General features: G+C 32.5%; 1 protein-coding gene across 4 annotated transcripts in view; it reads left to right on the top strand.

Moving 5' to 3' along the window:
- Positions 1-23,287, top strand: part of C5H15orf41 (chromosome 5 C15orf41 homolog) — a 109,299-nt gene that overhangs the window by 51,123 nt on the left and 34,889 nt on the right. For 2 of the 4 annotated variants that reach the window (XM_015864890.2, XM_015864889.2), the window contains exons 9-10: positions 1,448-1,513; positions 2,788-2,893. In XM_015864890.2, coding sequence (XP_015720376.1) covers positions 1,448-1,513; positions 2,788-2,893 — 172 coding nt within the window. Of the gene's footprint in view, positions 1-1,447; positions 1,514-2,787; positions 2,894-9,902; positions 10,077-11,015; positions 11,297-23,287 lie in introns of those variants that run through there. The other 2 variants (XM_015864888.2, XM_032445196.1) reach the window with 2 other exon arrangements.

Raw genomic sequence — 23,287 nt, 5'->3', positions numbered from 1 at the left:
AAAATTTAGTAGCTGACCAGGTAATATAAATTAGTGTTGCATTCCAGAGACCTGCATTTACTCTGCAGTGTGTTTACTATGAAGAAATGCTGTCAAAATTCAAAAGAAATACTATAGCTGTCAAAAAGAATAATCCACCATTGTAGTTCACACTTAATTGAATGTACAACTTTTCAGAATTACTACTGTCCTACTTGCAATATTAGTTAGTTCACTGTACTGGAAAAAAAGACTTCAGTCTTTTTTTTCTTTAACAAGGAAAGGGAAGGAAGGCTTTAGGCAATATTAAAATATTTTGTTTTCTATGTGTATATATTTTTCTTGTCATTAAAACCTTGCTTGGACTCAAATTGCTGACCTTTCAGAATATGCACAAAATATTCTAAAACTGAGTTCTGAACATTGGCCATGAAACTACTGTCCTAACCTGATAAATGGATTGGAAATAAGCTACCCAACAGTGAGAATGGACCATTAATTTTAATCAAAGGTGGTGCAGAAAGGCGAATGGGATGCATGACAATGTCAACAGCCCAGTAGGTGTTAAGGGGCTACACAGCCTTACTTGTTACTAGGTTGTGCCATTAGTTGAGCTTCGGTGAAGACAGAAAGCCATGCCTGGAATTGAATGACCAGGTCACTCCAAAATCTAATGGAGAAATGGTGTTTCGGAAATACCTATGTAATGGTATTGGAAATCAAGGACAGTAGTTTAAAAAATAGCGAGGGCTTGCTTTGTGCTTTTTTTTCTTTTTTAAAAGAAGCATCCTTTTTTTGCTCTCTTCTTTCTTACTCATTTCTTATAATGTTCAGCTTTCATTCAGAAGCAGTAGAGTTGCATAGCTTGTGTTAAGAAAATATCTAATTTTTTCATGTTTAATTAATTTTACTTAATTTTTTATTAATTAATTAATTAATTATAATTAATTTATTTTAGAATCATGGCATACTTCTTTAATGGATTTCTAGAAGAGAAGAACTGTCTTGTTTGTGGGTTTTTTTTTTCTTTTTTTGATTGTTTTTTTTAAACACCTTAGTGTTAACATTAAAATAAAGCCATGAAGGCAACTGCAATATATCTACATTTGTGGTGTTGGTAGGATTAATCTCAACAGCTCCCTAATGTGAGGAAACTCTTCTTTCAATCAGTGAATATATCTCTTTATTTTGAATATTTGGAGGTTATAAAATACTGTATGACAGCTTGAATTAATGATGTTTATAATGAAGACATAAAAATGCAGGGATGACAAAGAAGCATTTTTATATCCATGCTTCAGGTTTTCTACAAAGGTTCATTTAATCTGACACATCATTGCATGCATAAGAAAGATATGTATGACTGCATTAATAATTCTTACACTCTTATTTAAAATAAAATTAATTATACTGCTGTCTACTTAATAGAAGAGTTTTATAAACAATAGGCCTTGTTCTCTCTGTGTAGCCGAAGATCAGCTTCGTGCAAAGGGTTATGACAAAACACCAGACTTTATTTTAGAAGTGCCAGTAGGTAAGTCTTTGAAAAGAATTGTTATTATTTTATTTTGTATAGAACTGTTTATCTTAAAGTAATACAACTTCTTAAGACATAAGAATATGAAGTATGTTACAGGATACTAAATATTTCTCAGGGTTTTTTTGTGTTTACTCAGTAATTTTAAGATCATCTACTTTGGGTCAGAATAGTATTACCCAAAATACAAGTAGACTTCTCCTTTATCTGTTTACAACTAAACTAGGCAGGTGTTTGCAGGTATTAGTGAAAATAAAAAGGCTTAAAGCCCTATATGAAAGCCATATTCATGACTGCTTTTTTTGTTCTTCATATTAACAAGAGAAGGAATTCTTACAGATAACCAATTCATTCATGGTAGAAGGAATTGAGTGCATACTATTAAAAATTTTTATCCACAGCAGTTCTTCAGATGTAATCATTCAGCATGGTAGTCTTTCTTATCCAGTAGATAAGTATATGTGTAGATATGAGAGCTTTCTAAAAAGTTTTTAAAGGCTTCCTTAACTCAGTACTGCTATTCCACATTGTCCTTCTAGAGAACGGATGATCCTTTTGAGTGGTTTTCACAATTTCTTCTGCAAAATTAGTTTATCAGTTTCAGACAGGGCTTTCTTTCACCAATAAATAAATAAATAAATAAATAAATGTGTTTTTTTAATATTGCAAATTCTGTCCTGCGAGAAATACCGAAAGGCATCAATCAGTGAAAATCCCAGAAACAGAATTTCCATATCAGATCTTTCACATAGCCATTCTTATTCCTAAATTCTTCTTGCTGAAGCATTACTGATTTTGAAAAAGTTGGGAGGCAGTTATATATCTCTGGTAACCCTCCTTTCTGTTATCACACCTTCTACTGTGGGCTAAGAATTCTCTACCATTTGCAGCTTAACTAACTAACTGCTTGATAATCACCAGACATCTTCAATTGCTTTTCACTAAAGTAAGGCTGAAAGTAGGACACAGTTGCTCCATAGTCTGATCTCTTTTTCTGGTCTCTTTCTTTACATTGTTTGTGTTTAAGAAGAAAGGCAAATATCTAGAATGAGATGATATTTAATTGAGATAATTATCCATTAAAATAATATGTGTTATTTTTTAAAAAAACATTATCAGTATACATATTTGAAAAATGTATTTACACATATGTAAATATGTATAAACATGAATTATGTGGTAGATTGGGGGTTAAACAGGGTATTCCCAAACACATTCTTAAGACTGTTCAGTCTGATTTTTGCAGTTCACTTTTTTTGCTGTCACCCTAGCTGTTGAAGGACACATAATTCACTGGATTGAAAGCAAAGCCTCATTTGGTGATGAAAGTAGCCACCAGGCCTACTTGCAGGACCAGTTTTGGAGTTATTGGAATAGGTATGTTTCTGTTATTAGGTTTTTTTTTATTTTTTTAAGATACTGGGCTTTTGTATTAAACCGTGTGAATAAAATACATTTTACTAATCTGACATCTTGAATTTTATGAATTAGTATGTCAAATTTCAATGCTGAAGTATTTGTGGAAAAATAATATTTTCAGTGCTAACATGCAACAGATATGTATGGTGTTTTTAAAGTGATGCTAGTTAACAAAATAAAGTGCTTTGGTACAGAAGTTTTATTTCAGTTTTTTTTTAGAACTTGACTAAGGGAAGATTCTTTAATACTTGCAAGATGCCAAACTTAGTTTAAAATCCTCACTGTCTAACAAGTAGGCCTTGTATGAGAAAAATATTGCCTACTATGTGTGCCAAACACAATTCTGATTCATTTTTGTTTGATAAAATGTTCTTTTCATATGCTATCTAAATCTTACATAATAATATTATATTCTTTTCAAGCTAATAAATGTTAAGTGTTTGCAGGAATATGAGAAGTCACACTGGACAGAATTTTTGAATGTTGATTTTATTTTCATAAAGATCCTTTCTTTTAAAGACTGTTACATTAGCTCAGTAATACAAAAGGAAGATTGTTATTGTGTATAGTTGTATATCTTTTCAAGGTAATAGCAGTCTTCTCACTAGAAGATTTTTCATCCCAAACTAATAATGATAAGATACTCATCTTTAAGTGGTGGAACACTTAGGAAGTCAGTGAGAGATGTAAATGATAGTTTTAATAAAGGATTTGTAAAAGTATAGATCTTCTCAGTGTTCAGACAGTCTCTGAGAAATCTAACAGAGGGTAGAGAAAACGGTACAAAAATGGTTGAACATGTAACTAACAGCATATGCCGCTATCAGTGGCTAGTTTGTGGTGTCCATCATTTTTTGTCTTGAGTATAAAAAATGCTAAGGTGAAAATTGCTAGCCTTAGCTTGGGAAAAGGTATAATTGTATGCTCTCTTTTTGTTTGTTATTTGGGTTGTTTGTTTTTTGTTGCTATTGTTTTGTAAATACAAATCCTGTTGGTACTGCTTGATCAAACTAATGCTATCACAATGTCTTCTGAATTGAGTTGTGAATTACTGAAGCTTTTTCTAATATAATGGCAGTTGGCTTGATCATGGAATCATAGAATCCTTATAGTTGAAAAGGAACTCTGAGGGCCATCTAGCCTGAATCCCCGACAATGAACTGGGACACCACAGCAGATCAGGTTGCCCAGGGCCTTATCCAGCCTCACCTTGAAAGCCTCCAGGGACAGGGCATCCACCACACCACTAAGCAACCTGTTCCAGTGCCTCATCATTCTCATTGTAAATATTTTTTCCTTAAATCCAACCTAAACCTCTTCGAGCTTCAAGCAATTTTCCCTTGTTCTCTCACCTTCTTTCCTGTAGCTCCCCCTTAGATACTGAAAGGTTAATGAACACTTGATGACAGATTAGTTTGCATGTAAGTTAGTCAACTTCTGTTGCTCTCTGAGACTGTTTAAATGGAAAGGCACAGGCATAACTCGACAAACTGTGAATCAGTTTTGAATGATTTAATGGATCAGTCTATCCAAGGATCTCTCAAGTGATAACTCAGAGAATTCATCTGACCCTGTGCATCTCCTTCCTTTTGGAGAAGATGCATCAGTTCAGATGTATTGTGACACTCAGTCTGTACTTCAGGGTTTTGTAAACATAATCTGGTAGCTGAAGTTAAAACTCAATTGAAATTGGAGAGAAAAGCTTTTTATCCTGCTAGATGTGGATAGAAATACATGTCTTGATATTTTGAAATCAAAGGAACAAAGGTGATAGCTTTTAAACCTTTTTCATTATGCTCTTTTTTGTTTGCTTCTCTGAAAAGTAGAAGTGGGTCTAGAATAATTTCTGGATCTTTTTCCACATTTGTAACAAATATAAATTTTTTTCTGCGCAGAATATGACTGAAAGCTTTCAATGTAGCTGTGGTTTGTTTGCTGTAATGTGTATGTTTCAGTAAATCCTGTAGTCTGTGCTAACTAAATCTGTGAGAGTCTTAAATAGGCCTATACTGACAGGAAAGAAATGGCACTTTCTCATTTAACAGAACAGCTCCCTAGATTCAGTCAACCATGTCTGTTCACCTCAGTGCAAAAGAACACCTTTTTATTACTCTGAGTTCTGCAGGGACAGCTTAGCAAGGTTTTTTATGGCTCATACATCAATGGTATTGTTAAGCAATTTTCAGTTGCAGTGCTACACTGCAACCTCATCTTCAAATTAAGCTTCATATTAAAAATGCACACAGTGTACCTTGTCAGTAGGTTTGCACAGATGTAATTTAGAGTACTCTTTAGATATAGAGAGTTTTCACTATTGAGTAGGAAAAAAGAAGTTTAGTCTTGCATATTCCCAGACTGTTTTTGCAGACTGTTGCCCAAGAGGAAGCTATTTTACATATTGAACAAATCTAGTATAAAGTGATTCACATAGTCATCAAATCCCTTCTTTCTATGTTTTTTTCCTCCAAAAGAGTCGCATTCACTGACCAATCTACAGCTTACACCGCCACCATGTAAACATGACAATTGCATGTGCAGAATATAATTGCTTGTTGCACATGTAGGAGATGCCACACTTTTAATTGTCCAGTAGTCTGCCTTGGTGTATTTAATGTAACCCTAAGGATAAAAACTGTTGACTAGTCTTTGTAGCCAAAACTAATTTGAAGAGCACAAACTTGAAATAACATAGATTGCATTTTAAAACAGGGTCCAAGAATAAGTTGTAAATTATTTCAGGATTAAATGAACATTATATATTTTTTTCTTTCCATATTACCTATTTTTATATTTTTTTCTAGGTTTAATTAAAAATTAACATTCCAACTGTTTGAGTTTTAATGGGAGCTGATAGACATGGCTGCTGTTGTCTAAAAGGCAGATTAGCAAAATTTTTCAGGTAAATATGAAAAGAAAAAAATATTTAAGATTTCATTTCAGTTGCAAACTAGCTGATCTGCTTTTAGGTCCTTTTCAGAAGAGTGTTCTGATCAAATTCGTTTGTAGTTGACTATAACGATGAACCATATGCAAGCAAAGACTGAATCAGAAAATCTAATTGATGTACTTTTTTTTTTTCTGCAGCATAGTTTAAAATTGTTTGATGTATGTTACCATAAGACTGTTTGAGTAATAATTGACTGATCGTAGTTGGTAGGGAAAGTGGGAATTATGCTGTAGGCTTATGGATGTCTGTTCTATAACAGGATCTATATTCACCAATTGAAAATTGTTTGAAAAGTTGTGCTGGTGAGTTGATAGCCAGTGGTATAACAGCTTGACTTGGAGGAAACCTTGGGAGTTGCGTTTGTCAAGTGGCTAGGAAAACTGTTCATGCATACCCAGTATCCAAAGCTTCATTGGCAGCCCAAACATAAAGAACTGAAAGGTCATTCTTCTTCTTGCAGTATGATGGTTTGTTGACATATTTTGACACACTGGTACAATGCTGACCTTACTGCAACACTGAGGGAGTTAGGGTTTGTTTAGCTATTTAATGCTTGTAGATTTTCACACATGCTGGGTTTTGCTCTGCTTCTTCTCTCATTTTGGCTCTTCTTGAATTAGTAAATTAATCCCATACAAAAGTGGATGTGGAAAGAAAATTTATGATGATTTTTACAACTTAGGACTGTGTAAAGTTGTTTCTTTAAAGCCGTTTACTTTTTTTTAGAATGTACCATGGCAGCTTGCTCACCTTAATAGCACAAATTAAGATGTTTGCTTCTAGACAACAAAAACAAGAATCAAAAGCAGTGATATTTTCTGCTAGGTTACCATTTTCAATATTTTAATTTATAAATATGATAAAATTATTAGTTCTTTCTGTACACACATGCAGGTATACCTCTGCATTTCACAAGTGTTCTTCATATGTTGAGCTTATTTCTGGAAGTATTTGACATGAATCGTTGTTTTATTTATTTAATGATATGAAAAGCATAAAAATTAACCTGCAGTTAATGAAAGCTTTTTTTCCAGTTTAGCACAGAAGAAATATGTTTACATGTTATTAGTCATCTCTTCCTTAATAAGGTGAATAAATAACAGAGCATGAAAACATTTTCCATCAAGACCACACCTCATGATTTGCATTGCTACAATGTTAATTGTTTTGCTAATCATTTTGTTTCATTTTGTATCAGAACTCATTTTTTTAAAACAAAGAACAAACAGACCATGCTGTGTACAGATTTCTGTTTATATTTGAATGATTGATGTTAGTTAAATATAAATTTTCCTGTTTTATTGTATTTAAATATTGTATTTAATATAAATATCAAAATAGGATTTTCATTAAACTACTTCCACTAAAGATTGTTGCGTGCTCAACATAAAGAGTAGCAAATGAAGCACTATGCAGCTTTATTTAAATTATTTTTCCCTTACATTTTTCTGGACTGCCTTAAATATTATCATGTCACAAGAGACTCATGTAGTGCAGATAGAGTATTTTCAGCCTCCATCCACATTACTGCAAGGCTTCAACTCCAATTTTCGTGGTATTTCTCATTCAGATTAGACAAGCATCCAAGTTTCTGTACAATAAGAGCTGACAGCATAGATCCTGCTATGCTTGCCAAAGGCCTGGTTGCAGACACTCCACTATGTCAAAGAATGTCAACCCCCCACAGACCTTACCTTTCAGAATTCCTTGTAATTTTTAATTGACATTTACATCTGACATTTTCAATGTATTTCTTAGTGCTGAATCTTTATCTACGTAGTAATGGTTAAAACCAAAGCAAAGTAAAAAGAATCCCTTCCTATAAACCATGATATCATATATATTTTTATTTAACAAGGCCGAGTTGCTGAGCTGAAACTCAAGAATGACCAACTCCCCCTTGCTTCATGTTACTTGGTAACTCTGTATTTGCTAGTCTAATCTATTTCAAATGGCAATTGAGGAGGGAAGTAGGAGTACAAGGCGAAATTTAACTCTTAGTACTAGAGAACGAAGCACAGATTTATTATTATTACTCTTCATCTTGGACAGAAAGGACATAGGGATTTCTGGTAACAGTTTAATTTTTCTTGTTAGTCTGGTACTTGAATGCTGAGAGTAGTATCTTCATAGTACATTACTACTGTTCATGCTACACAAAAAAACAGTATAATATTGAAAATGAAATTAAGCTGGCAGGCATCTAATTTACCTGCATGTTGCAAAATCTGTTGTGCTTTATTCCTTTCGGAAATCTCAAGTTTTCACTTGGTTTAAAATAACAGAAACCTAATATATTAGTATAAGTGTTATTATCTATCTCTAAGAAGTTAGAATGAAGAAGTATAGTTGATCATAAATGTCACAAAGCAAATAAATAGATGAAGCATTTTGTCACAAATAATGTTGCTTTTCTTCTAATTAGTTCATTTACATTTTACAAATTAAGAACAAGATTCAGGCAGAAGATAATCTAGTAGCATATCATACTTTACTGACCTGTATTTGTATATGCCAAATTTAAGTTAATTAGAAATGTAGATGCTGTTTGTTTTATCTGTCAAAAAGCTCATCTTAAAAAAAAATTCTAGACACAATTTTTCCCCCAACATTTATCATCTAAATAATAGTCTTGCCAAGATGGCAGCCTCATAATAAACTCTTTTCAGTGAAGTGATGAGTAATGAAGCTTGCTCGTGAAGGCAGCGAAAAATGTTGTCTAGCCAAATGTGTGAATATGATGGCTAGAGAATCAGTGGACTTTCTCAGTCATCAATCTTTTTAGTAGCCTCTTATACATCTGAATATTTTGATAGATGATCTAATAATTGAGTTATCTATCTTTCTAACTATCAGAGTTGCATAAAAATTATTCTCACATGCTATTGAATATTAAATATATTGGGTATCCAGTAAATTTTTCAGAAAAGGTCCAAGAGGTGGAGGAATTTAGTTATGTCTTCAGCACACTTTATTATATTGAATGATAAACTACTATATCTTGATATAAAACCATTTGTACTAATATAGGAAAAAAGTAAACAGTGTCAATAGCCAATTAAGTGTAGGACTCACAGTAAATAAACCATGTAAAATCAGGAGACTGGTGAGAGTAGTATACAGTCTAAGAGAAATTTGAGGTGTAAAATTTGAGGTTCAGTAGTCCCTGACTGGCTAATGGGTAGCACTCACATTTGCACAGTTGCACAAATTCCTTATTTCTAGGAAATCTTGGCTTAGTGGAAAAGAAATACAGTTGTACTGAGGAGTCCGAGATTACCTTTCAGCCTCTGTGAGCGTAGTTTCTCCTGGTTAAAGACGTATCTGAGAAGTACATAATGAAACTGCTCGTATCCTGTTTATGCTGGGAGATTATAGTGTAGATTCATGTCTCAGAGCACAGGTATCTGCTTTCCTAAGGGAGTAATCTCACATTATAAAAGGCACAAAGGGTAACAGGGTATATGGATAAGTTGCATTAAACACATCATCAGATGTGTCTTACTAGGGTTTCTGAGCAGCAGAGCAAAACAGTTGTTGGTGCCAATGTATTTTTATAAACACCACAATTCAAACAGGCATTTGTATCATTCTTGACTTCAATTGCATTTCCACTCAAAGGTTTAGGTAAAAATCACTTTAACAATTTAAAAAATTTCTGTAGATTATAAAATGTTACTTCTTGTAAATTTTTGAAAATTATATGTGGAGGACTCTTCTATTAAATATATATATATATATATTCAATTAGTCTGGGCTGTAGATGTCTTTGTTTTTCATTTACGTGCATTCTATCTATAATAAATACTATATATATTATAGATTCTATCTATAATATATATAGATAATCTAGATATATATTCTATCTATAATTTTCATAATCACAGCAGAACAGGTATAAACAAGTATGTCTATCAGTAGCTCTCCAGCTAGCAAAGTGAGTTTTCATTTTTAGAACTAGAGTGACTATAGAGTATTTTTCTGAGGAATTACTCATTGTAACTCATTGTGAAATTGTAGTGGAAAAGGAGAAAGGGAAAGATTGATCTCAAGGAGCCAGATGTCACCATTGTTTGACAAGTACTTTTGTGAAAGTATCATTGGCCCTCATTGGACCTTGCCACTGCATGCAGATCTACAAATTGAACAAAGTCTTGCCTGCCTTACTAACAACAGCTGTGACTCTCATACTTAGTAAGTAAAACTGTTGATGCTTGAGAATTTTTGTTAAGCAAGTGCATAAGAGTTTTGATACATTTTGGGTAAAAATAATGCCCGGCAGTTACATAAGATGACTTGAGTATCAAAAATATAAAAGGTAGCAATAAAAATCTGATCTGAAGCTTCATCCCACATAAAATTTCCACATCTTAGTTTTCAATAATGCTTACAATAGTTTTATGCAACTTTAAATGACACAAGCATGATTTCATTTAAGCATACTTTAAACCTAGAAATAAGGAAGTAAAAAACTAATTAGGATGAAAGGTAAAATGTTTCGCTCTCATTACCTGTGGAGTTTTAATACAAAAAAAAAAATTTAAAAAGAATTAAAAAAAATAAAATTATTTCTTAGTGTATAAATTGATAAGCAATTAATTGCACACTTGTTTAAAGCTAGTGTTTGATTTTCAGGCTTCTTGCATAAAGTAAATTAGCTTTATTTTAGTTAACATTTGTAATATGTCTACTTAAGAATACGCCAATCTCCTGAATATAGATAGTGTGTTATACCAACTTATTTATGTATTTGTGTGATTTTATAATGTATGTATGTCAATTAGGAAAAGAGATTTCATTTCCATTCCCTAATCAAAATAGCAAGAAACTGTATTCCATCTGGTTTGTCATTTGTTTAGTGTGCTCTCATCCATCACAAGACTTTGATATGAACATCAAGAAATCATGTCCTTTTATTTCAAATGATAAATATGCTTTTGTCATGACTACTTACAGACATCCCAAGATTTACATCTAAATTGTCAAAAGTCTAACTTCACAGTGTCTCTGATGTGTGACATTTTTAATTAAATAAATAACTTTTTTTTAAACTTGTCATGAATAGAACTTACATATTATATTTACAAGGCTATGTTAGCTGTGATTCTGAAAAAACAATTCTCTTTCCTCCAGTGTTTTTCTAGGTTTTGTTGTTTATCATCAAGGGACAGTCAGCTGCTCAAGAGCCTTCTTATTTGCAGGGTCCAAACCTGTCTGTTCAGGTTTCATTATTTAGGTCTGATGTCTAGTTAGCTCGTATCAAAACTAATACCATCTGAAGTACCAGGCTTCCAGTGGTCACATAGCTAACATGAAAATTTCTTCAATCTAACCAATATTATTAAAGACAGTATCTCTTTAAGCTTGAGCTTTGTTTCAGTGCCTATATCAATTACATCTTGCAAGTGCATTTCCTTGAATGTTTCACTGCTTGTTTCTGTAAATTAAAAACATCTGAATTAAATAATATTCTGCATATTTTTTAATTAAAAAGTGAAAATGCAGATGTTTATTTTTCTACCGTTCTTACTGCGTACCAATACTACTGAGATAGAAAGCACTACTATATTCTTGTCTTCTTCTCATTGCTTATATAATATAGATAGGTCAAAATGGTTTTGAAGGTAGACATCTAGACTGATTTTATCAATTATTTTATCACTTATGTAGAAAAAGAGTGTGTATGTCATGCAAATATGTAATTTAATTTTAGTTCCTAAAGAAAGCAGGCTTTCCTTAAGACATTTAGATTCCCTTGTAAAGGAGAAAACATTATTTATTGCATTTCTATTTTGTTTTTGCATTTATTTTGTCCTGAGTTTATCATGGCTACACTCATTTTGTGGTATAGTACTGAAATTGAATCTTTGATATTTGCTGTTTTAAGATACTTCAATTTATAATCTTTGAAATTTACAAGATAGTTCAGATAGGAGTTTAGTGAGGAATCCTACAAAATGATTTGAAGAACAATGGTCATGATCAGCTTATAAGTGCAATAGAGTACATACAGTACACACTAATAGTAGTTTATAATTTTTTTTTAATTATTATTCTTTACGTCAGAGATGTTGATCACAATGTTTTTCATTTATTCAGGAGCACTGATTTGAACCCAAGTTCACTTAAATAATAAAATGATGTAAAACATATCATTTTATTTTACTAATGTCTGACTTCTGAATATTTCTGTTTATTTGGAATGTGCTAGTTAGAATAATTAAAAGTATAAATATTTCAGGCTCTGAGTAGAAGAGTAAATTTGAAAGTACATTCTCATTTATTTGTTGCAAAAGAAATATTATCTTTCACAACACAGCTCAATACCTTAAGTGAGATTTTGTGACATGTAAAGGATGCATGTTAGTTTTTGAGACACTGAAGCTGTAACCCAACTTGAAGAAGACAGTAGTGGCAGTGAGCTTCTGTCCAGAGTTAATCAGCTGCAGAATTTGTAAACTGCATATGTGTCAAAGTTGAAAATGTTAGCACTCTGATAGAAGCTTGAAAAGGTTAGACCTGATAAAAGCCATCAGCAGTTAAAGAATGTGATTTATGGGAATGTAATGACACAAAATGCCTCATTTATCACTCATATATAGATAGGTTAAGGTTTCTGTGTCATACTTTAAAAACTTGACCACTTAGAATTGTCAAAATAGGTACTTAATTGCCCATCATACATTTCAGTTTAAATTTCCTCTGCTTGAATTTTCATAATTTTACTGTAGTTCTTCTCAGATGGTTCTTTTTAAAGTCATTAATATTTCATATTCGTATTTGTTTCAAATTGTATGCTCAATGCTATGTTAGAACCTTTTTAATGTAAAGCTGCTTATTTGGACACTATCCAAATCTTTGTTGATTTACAATGTAATTCAGCCTAACTGTAAGGAAAATAACTGCAGGTTTCAATTTCTTTTGTTTTATACCACTAATTCTCATCAAGAGTTTACAGCTTTCTAATTCAATCCGTACATTTCCTCTCCAAATTGAAATACGAGATTTAGAAGTGAGATCCGTCAGTTGGTTTCTAGTTGCAGTCACTTAAGTTACTGTTTAACTCCATACAAATTAAATTTAATCCAAAACTACCAGTACTGTTAAATGACCCTAAAGCAAAATAAAAATGGTAGGACAAATGCACAGTAGTATGTTGTACTTTTTCTGATTTCATTTGAGGATAACAACTAGGAAATCCCTTAGATTTGAGGCAGTTTTTTATAACACATCATAAAGCTAAACAGAATAAATGCAGATTTGGATAAACTCTCATTGAGAAATTATCTTTAAGAACATATTTACAAAATAGATAAATAAATAAATAAATAAAAATTAAAGACATGTCAAAAGTATTAAAATATGTGTTCATCTGCAGAAAGAAAAGGTGTGGTAATAGTTTGAAGGATTTCTTTTTCTTTAGCGGCTTATTGTTTTTTAAACTACTTAATCCTCTTAGTTTTTTATTTTATACAGAGGAGTCTGAACAAAATAATTTTAATTTTTAATATCAAAAAATCTTACCTTATCGTTAGCTTTCACAATTTATGGCCACGGTTGTATAGAATTCTGTTTGTTCAGCGATGACCTTCCAGGTTCGATTTAAAAAGAAGTCAGAAGCATTTGTCATGTGTGCTCGATCTTGTCCAGAGGTACCTATTGTAATTATAAAGGACTAATAAGGTTGTTTATAATATAACATTCTGACAACTCTGGAAAATCTTCAGGAGAGCAACTTTTTTTCATGTCTATCTTAAAAAAATAAAAAAATAAAAAAAATCCTGTAATCTTCTTGCTTTATGCTGCACTGTGGTTTTAAACATGTAGTTAAGAAAGTATATAAAACTTTTACCTCAAAAAACTTGGTTTAGTTTTAAAAGATGAGCTGTATGAGTTGCTCATTAGTAACACCTTTTGGAAAATCTCTGTAATGGTGAGCTATAACACGAATGCATCCTATATTTAATTGGTGTCTTAAAAACTGATGTACTTAGAAAGAATAAATTCCTTTCACAGTCTTAAAAAAATGCTTAACATGTCTGTTGCAAAAATGTGTGACACGTGAAGATAAGAAAATCCTGTTTCAGAAAAAAAATCAAAACTAAGAAAATCTTGATTCTAAGCATTAGTAAAGTACTGCTGTAAGTAGATGCTATTACAGTGGTATTTTACATTATATACCAAGATTTTTCCAATCATCTTATGATTATTTTTCCCTTCATGTGTCTGTCTCACTTCTTTTCGGCCCTTTTTTCATCTATTTAGCATATTCCAGCAATACTACTTATTAATAGATGTATATATAAGGTAAACAAAAAACATACTGAAACCAGTGGAATCTGAGTGTGTGACAGAAATGTTTACCTCTCTTGTAGGGTGTGTAACAACACTATAGTATTGTCAGGCTGCCATACATCACTTAAATACCATTAGACAGCAAAAGCAAAATCTTGACAATTCGGTAATCTCATCATGTGATTTCAAGACTTATTTCATAACTACAATTGAGACAAATTTATGTTGTATTTATGGTTGTTAAACTGAAAATTGTCTCATTGCATTAATTTTTAACATTGTGCTCTCTTAATTACTATGAAGAAATGTATTAAAATGCCTTAATTATAGGGTTAGAAGAAGAGAAAGCACAAGTCTTTTTAGCATATGATCTTTCAATTGTTCACTAAAGGATAAAGAGGGCATTCAAGCGTGGTTTAGATAACTGTCAGCAATAATAAAATGCAAGGTAGTTTGTAGAGCTTTCAAAGACCTTTCAGGGAAATACATTTAATTAAAAAACAATAAAATGGACTTCTCATCTGAAAGAAATCCAAAATGTTATAAAATTTCAGAATGTAACTGTGTTACGAGTAATGTATGCTTCCAAGCATGAAAAAAAATAGCTGTGAAAACATTCTGCTGTCCTCACAGCAGTGATAGCATTTTTTTGTTTGTGTATAGATACATGTCCTGTAGCTTTGATTTACTACCAAATTAGAGCATATTTCAAATTTTCTTAAATGAGTGATTTTGCCTTTTCTTCTACTGCTTGGGTTTTTTTTGTTGTGGTTTTTGTTGTTGTTGTTTGTTTGTTTTGCTTTGTTTTCTCTGGCTTCTTAATGTAAAATTGCATTATCACAATTACCCACAGAATAATATGTTACCTATTAGTCAAAATTGTCTGTTGTATACTGTGACGATATGTTTCAGAGTATATTTCTAATTTATTTTTTGTTTTGTTTTCTTCTCATTTCACTTGCCGTTAGTGTTCTTGTTTGTGGGGTATGTTGAAAAGGTTAGTTAAGCATTTGTTCTGCACTACTGAATTATACTACTGGCAAACTGAAGGTAACTTAATTTACATGTAATAATGGTTTATAAACAGCATTGGCTGCATCTTTAGAGTACTTCCTCTCCATTGCTTAGCCTTGTGCTTTCCTGAGAAGATTTTTGTAGTCTGTTTTCTCTCACCTTGCTGCTCGTACATCAAGAGCATTGATCAATCAGTTTTTCAAAGCCAAGTATCAAATGAGCCTGCATGCAACTTACCTTTGTGCAGTAGACTATTAGACAGCTTCACTAAAGTGTTTTTTCAGCAAATACTAAAACTCAGTTTTGTAGTTTTAATTGCTGACCCAGGAACATTATGAAATATATTTATAACAAGAACATAACTTTAGTAGTCTTCAGTATCTTCTGGAAATTTGTTTGCCTCATTAATTCAAATCAGTGTTGTGTTTGTCACTGACTAGCAGATCATGCAAATGGAAATTCATTCCTTTTCTTGAAGCTGGAGGTTTGTCTTTTAAAAAAAGTGAGATTTGTTTACTGCTTGCACACTCGAACTTGCAGAAGGAGGAAGTGCTACCTTTAAGTACTGCCTTGGAATATATACACATATATAGCACAGCTTCTGTATCATACAGTGGGTGATCACCTTATGAGAAGAAAACTGTCACATATTGATACGTAGAATTGTTTTGTATAAAATTCATCACCATCTTCTTTGCTGCACTTTCTGAGACTTGAGGACTCCAAACTGCCCCAGCTATGAGAGCATTACAGTGCACCTGCACAATTCATTTTGGCAGTTTTTCTGAATATGGTGTGCAGTTTTTAAGAAAGAAGTGTATCACATCAGGCTGTTACCAAAATCTCTTCAGTTTTTAGCTAGTTGTGACCTTTTTTTCCCATTCACCCCTCATTATATGGCAGCACTACTAGGTGTGATAATGTTTCTTTAGCAAGTACTGTACAATCTAATATTCTTCAACCTGCAGATCTTGAGTTCCTGCAGAATCATTACATTTTCAATCCCTACTATTGGATTTATAAGTCCAAGAGAAGAAGCATGAGTCAAAACTTTGAGTCTGGTAGCTTTTCATTCCTACTAGTTGGCTGTTCTCTGCTCACCAGCCTTTTGTGTAAATGGACTTCTTCATGACTTCTGTTTGCTATTAGAGTTGTGATGTGTCATACAGACATGACTGATTTTTTTTCAACAGTTATTTCTGTAAACCTTGGTATACACGCTCAGCTCTCATCAAGTACAAATGACTACAGTACAGTATATTATTTTAGCACAATATTTTTTAACCCTATTTTCAAAGAAGTCATTTTCAAAATGTTTACTCTGTTGTTAAAAGTCAGGTTTCTTGACTTTAAAAAATTCTCCTTACTGATGATAATCCTGCATTAATTCCTTTATTAAAGGGATTGTCATCATAGTACACATCCACTACCACTACAAAATGCAACATTCATGAGATAAATGTGCAAATGCATTATCACAGGACTGAAGGCTCTGATTTCTAACCTTCTTCTAACCTTCATTTTCTTATCACTGTTTATAGTGTATCAGGGAAGGAAAAAAGAAGCCAGGAGTACTGCCTGTTCTTTGGCATAAAACATTATGAAAATAACATAAAGTTCCAGATGTTTTTTGTCTCATATTATGAAGATAAAGGATAGCTTTCTTAGAAAAATACAAATCATGTCAAACTACTCCTTAAATCATTCTGCTCTGTAAAATGTCCAGGGGAACAAGTTCAGAGAAAACAGCCCATGCTCTACTACTGTGGAAAAGAGTTTTCCAGTTCTAAAAGTTGTGTTCTACTTTCTGGGCCCTTCCCTGTAAAATCATAATGTGGAACTCTGAATATTAGTACCCTTATCTGTTGATTTATTTTAAATAAAGCTTAATTGCCACTAGCCTTTGTCCCTCTCCCTGTCTTGAACAGTCCACAATATTAGGTATGTAATTGGTACAGTGGGGGAACCTCCTTCATGTGCACATCTCTGGGAAACATGGATGACAGTGTAGAGCCTGTCTCAAAATGTATATAAATGTATCTATGTCTGAATTACATAATGGTAACTAAAATTGGATATTTACATACATAATTCTGTGAAGTCATCACAGCCATTTTGGAGCATACCAATATCATAAAAGTTTAAAGTTGTGCTTTGATATTGACATTAATATTTCTTACATCTTTTCTATTTCACTTTCCTTGATGTTGCTCATACACACTAGTGAGTGTACCTGAAGTGAAAGTAGTAGAAACAAACTACTTAACAATGGAATGTTTTAAGATTTTATGGTTGATTGCAGACAAGATGAAAAAAGCTGTTGACATCATGGAATATAGTTGTAGAGAAACACAGCACGCTACATGAGTTTTTCCATGACATGAGAGAATTTATGTGTGGAGAGTTCATTTCAGTATCTCATAGTGCATGTTTTAGAGTATTAATTACCTAGTCAGATTTTATTAGAGCCCATTGAGTTTTGCACAATCCAAACTGTAGCAGGGGCAAAGTGGTACGTGACGTAAAACACAGAATCTTTGCTTTTGCCAAAGGTACTTCTCTGGACTTTCAAAGAGAGTAGAAGTGAGAAAGTAATTCTTTGTGTAGAATTTCTAGAGTTGTTACTTATTTTAAAATGCAAAGCTGAAGAATTATATTAACTGTAAACTGGTTAAAGATAACTGGAATAGATTATTCATTTTATATTAAAATATTCTTGCGGCTGTCATGGGACAAATACAGTAAAAATACATTGTCATCTTTTACACAGAATGAGTCTGTCTAGTAGAGATCTTGTTCTATCTGAAGTCAGTGGAAGAAACTTCACCTGTCCTAAGAGCAAATAAGAATAAAGCTGCCATCAGTAGAAATGAGACCTGTGTAATACAATACTCCTGTACATAAAATTAATGTAAATTAATTAATGTAAATTAAAGCATAAAATTTGTGATCCAAGACACTAACTTACAGTGAGTCCATTGAGGGGCCACAAATATGATGAATAGACAGGAGCATGTGTTGTTGAAGGAGAGTCTGAGAGAGTTTGCACTGCGTAGCCAAGAAGAGCAAAAGAATCTTATCAATGTGTATAAATAGCTGCTGAGAGGGAATACAAAACATGGAATCAGACTCTTCCTAGTGGTGTCTGGTGACAGATCAAATGATATAACGTACAGGAAATTCTATTTAGTCATCTTGTGAGAGCTGTCAAACACTGCAACAGGTTGTTCAGAGAGACTGTGAAGTCTGTTCTTGAAGATTCTCCTAATATAGCTGGACAAAGCCCTGAGCAACCTGCTGTAGTTCACTGAGCTTTGAATAGGACAAGACATTCTCAAGAGGTCCCTTTTAACCTCAGCTATTCAGTGATTCTGTGAGATTTCATTTATCGTTATCTGTATAATTTAAAAATGAGTCACATTTTTAAAAGGAAATGGAAGCAGTGTCAAACTAAGTAGGAGAAAGGGAAATCTGAAGAGCTTCAGACCAATAGACTTTGCTGCTATTACATTTAACATATGATTTCCTAGACTAGAAGATCTTTCCTTCAATACTCAGGCTGAGAGCAAATTAGGCTGAAGAAAACCAGGAAAGAAATTTTATGTGCCTATTAATGTTTTTCTGAAAAGTAATGATAAGTGCTAATCTTCAATATAATATAAAAAACTGAAATTATAACTTAAAAATGAAGAAAATTAGGAAGGAATTATTGAAGGAAAGTAGTAAGAATTAGTTTTCTTGATTCTGTCAATCTAGAGTTTGGGGATCAGTTCACAGAGTACACAGATGTAGACATACCAAGTTAGCAGTAACTGCTGACAGATCCTAATATGTTAAAGGTTGTAATCTTTTGAAAGAAGTTGGTTGGCTTTCCTGTTGGCCCTCCTATCAACTTTAACCTCCAACCTTCCCCGGCATGTATCACTACAAATAAAACTGCTGAGGTTTGACAAGAGGATATAAAGTCAGTAGGCCATCGCACAGAGATCTCTACATGATTTTCTTTAACCTTAAGCTTAAATGAACACTGCTTTAAGTCAGGGTTTTTAATAAGAAGTCATAAACACTCAACCATATCACTTTAGTTTAATAATTACTGTTTTAACAGAGAAGAGAAGAAATATACATAGTAAATTATGTTTGACAACTGGAATTTGGTGGTTATGTTACTGGTTGTCTTTGACCATTATATGAATTGCTGTTCTCAATTTAATGTATACTTTTTCATTCAAGCTGCATATGATATTGATATAAACATGGCATTTGTGTACAGTGTTATAAATAAATTTTTTGTTCTTGATTAAGGCAAACCAGATGACAAAAATAACTTCTGTATTTGTATTTACTAACATCAGAATAATAAATCCTTGAATCTGTACTCATCTCTGATGGTTTTAGATTTTCTTTCTCTATATTTTTATGTGACTTTGCATGATACCTTTAACAAACTATGTAAGCCATACTTACTAAGACGTTTTTTATTTATTATTCAATTCCTAAAAAATGCCTGTATAGTGTTTTGTCATACAGTGACCATCCATGGTATTAACTCTTTGCAAGGTCTGTATTCTTACAAACAACTTACTAACATTGGTTATATCAACTTAAAACTGTAATGCTATCCTAAAATTAAATTCCTTTCTAGTTTAAAGCTATACCGATTTAAAATCAGGATTCCTATTTTGCAGTCTGGTATGTCTGTGAAAAACGCTGTGGTGTTGTAAGAGTCTTTTATATACTTTTTGTTTTTCTTACATTGCCATCTTTTACACTTGCCCCTATTTTTCGAAAGCTGTTATTTTGGGGGCTGTGTAAGCAGTCTTTTCTTTCTCAAGTTCTTTGTATCCTGGCCTACATTCCTGTCTTTGTATGAGTCCTTCATCTCCTAAAAAAGTGTACTTCTTGTATTTTACAAGTCCTCTTTCAATTATTAGAAAAGTACCTCTCTAAAGTACCTCTCTTCAGCTGATGAGATACATAGATCTTCCCATTAGTGATGCTTTCTGTGCATTTTAAATTTTTCTTCAAAACTGCAACTACGAGAGACTAGGGATCATCTTTTTTTTTTCACCTAAATATTTTGCAGCACACTAGTCAGATCTCAACAAGCTACACGTCTATATCTTTTGCTTTTTTTATCCATTTTTCTGTAATACTTTAAATGGTCTTAATTTATCCTTAATTTAGTAAAATCAGCTTATTACAGACATGCTTTACAGTTGTAGATGCAATATGTTATTGTCTTTAATCTCAGCCTGTGTTTTTCATCTGTGCTTGGTCTGTATCTAAGTGGTCTATAGAAAGCTGTTAAGGGTAGCGAGCCTTTTGTGTGCCAGTTTATGTGCATTACATATCCTGAAAAACTGCTAAGCATCTGCAAGTTGTATGAGGTAAATACTGATCTATGCACCTATCTTGGAGGAATGCATAGCAGTCTCCTCTAGGATTTCTGATTTTGCCTGTGTTCTGAGAAACAGTGGATGTTACTGTTTGTCAAACCAGAAATGTATGTAAAGTTTGAAAGTTAGTCTCCTACCATGTCCGTAGACTGCATAATGTAATATTTTATCACTGATTTAGCTGAAAATATATTGTGAGAGAATTTCGTCACACTGTGCTATTCAACTACTAAGAATCTCTTTTGAATATAAAGAGAATACTAGTCTTCAGTTGAGATTACTTCTGATTTGCTCTGTGAGGACAATCAGCATAATGTATGTCACCTTAACATTTACCCCCACCATCTTCTAAGAGTGGGTAGGAAGTCACACATGCCTTCTACCTGAGGGAAAAGGTAAGATGAATAGGCAAATGAATTCAAACATTAGCATGTTAAAGTGAAAACTGTTGACTTCTTTCTTTTCTTATTGAGACTACCTATATTACTTTCAGAAGAATATAATGCAGTACACCAGCAAAACCCAGAATATAAAGAACTTTGTAGTATTAAAAATGATTCTAGCAGATGTTTCCCATATTTTTAATGTAAATAGCAATGGCTACCTCATTCTTCTCAAAGCACCTAAGAAAATGTCTTGTGCTTCTCAGAGTTACATGGGCATGAATATCTGTCATGGTGCTAGGAGAGGATTACCAGTTGTATTAAGCTGTTATTCAGTGGAAACTGCTGTTTGGATTCTTTCGGTGTAAGAATGTATCAATGGTGGTGAAATTTCTATAGTTTCAAAATATTCTGTTATCACTTCAGTATCACTCTGAAGTAATAGTTACTGTATGTAGAAGTAGCAGAACTAAAATATGAGTATGAAACTATTAATTGAGGGGTGATTAAGATAGTGCGTGATATCCATAGGAGATGTTCAGAAAGCTTTGTAATGGGTACAATAGCAATGATTAGAAGAAGGAATGCTGATCCCTTCATGCATGAAATAGTTTATCCTGCTATGGAGCCCAGGAAACTAATAAAGCTTCTGTGGAACAAAGACATAGAAGCTTACTTTGGCCAGATTAAGACATTTCCTAGAAATGCTTTTCTTTTTACCTTTTTATTTTGCATGAATCGGGGAATGAGGAAATGAACAGTTACATCAGAAAAGGCAAATGGTAAATTGAATTATTTTAAAGTTACTCTAATCAGAACAGATCAGTGATTATTCTTGCCTTTAAAAATGCACATTTTAACTGTTTGAAATTATGAAAATAGTTAAGTCTACATTTTTCATTTTTAAAAATGTATTTTAATGACTCAGAAATGCTTGTGAGTCAGGAAATTTGAACATAAATTAATCTGATATTGATTACAAGCATGGAAATAATTAAGCAAAACATAGGGTAGCTGTTGCACATATACCTTTATAGTGTTTATAAATACTTACATGCACATGAGAATTTTAAAGATTTTTACTTTTCAAAATGTTTATACTACTTCAATTTACTTTCTTATGGAAACAGTTCTGTATATTTCTCTATCAAAAGAGTTTTTAATAGAAGAAAATACCATGAATATACCTTGGGATAATAATTCCTAAGCAGTTTTTGCATTTCTTGAATGACTTTTATGTGTTGGGTTTTTTTCTTTGAAACAGTATTTGCTAGAATTTTTTTTTTTTTAAATCTCATTATATTTTGTTTATATCAGACTGAAAAAAATTGAATGTACTGGATAATTGAAAGTGTTATCATTCTGAGTGGCTGATGCTTTCCTCTGGCTGCAAATACCAAGTTGAATGTTCATCTGTTATCCATCTGTGGCAATGAATAGTTGTGTATTTTACTTTACTTAATACTAGTATTATATTGCCTTCAATTATTTTATGCAAAAAATTATCACATATTACCATTTACTTACTGATAATTATTGAAATTTTAATTGTCTTCTGAACTGAAGCCTATGGGCCAAGGGAATAGAAACAGTGGGTGGGGAAAGTGTTCGTACTTTAGTAGGCCAATATTTTTATATTTTTTCCTATAGATAATAGAAGAAAGATTAAATTAAAAAGATATTGAAAAGATATATGAAGGGCTTTATTTTGTTGCTGCTTTGGTCTTGATTTTTGTGGTGTTTTTTTTTTTTATATATATATCATGGTTCTTCAATTTTATGATATGATCATTTCCATGATGTGAGTATATTATTAAAAATATGTGTTTCCTCAATGAAATCTCAACCTTGCTTTTATGTATATGTAATTTGAAAGTAAGATATTCCTATAATTTTTAAGGGCTGACTGTCTTTTCTTCTTGTCCCCATTTTCACAATGGTAGTATTGCAAGATTAAATACCTTGCAATGATAGTGAAACTATAATTGCTCCATATGATGGGGTTCCAGGGATTTTGTTTTTTTCAAGTGTTTTTCATCCAAATCATGATACATTTTAACTCTCAGACCTGAAGATATGTTTTCTAAATATATCCAGTAGGGAAAAATCACTTTTTAAGAGGAAAAAATAACCTGGTTTTATGACATGCTTCATCTGGACATGACTTACAATCTGATAAGCTCATGCTGTTAATGAATTGGAAGAGCAAAGAAACCTGTAGAAAACTCTACAGCAATGTTTAAATAAAGACTGATATAACATGCAAAGCAATATTTTGCAAGTAATGAAATAAAGAAGAGGAGGAAAAGGAGAA

Source organism: Coturnix japonica, chromosome 5 (genome assembly GCF_001577835.2).
Source record: "Coturnix japonica isolate 7356 chromosome 5, Coturnix japonica 2.1, whole genome shotgun sequence".
Classification (NCBI taxonomy): Eukaryota; Metazoa; Chordata; class Aves; order Galliformes; family Phasianidae; genus Coturnix; species Coturnix japonica.
The sequence above is the reverse complement of the archived record's forward strand: the minus strand, read 5'-3'. Positions and strand labels throughout refer to the sequence as shown.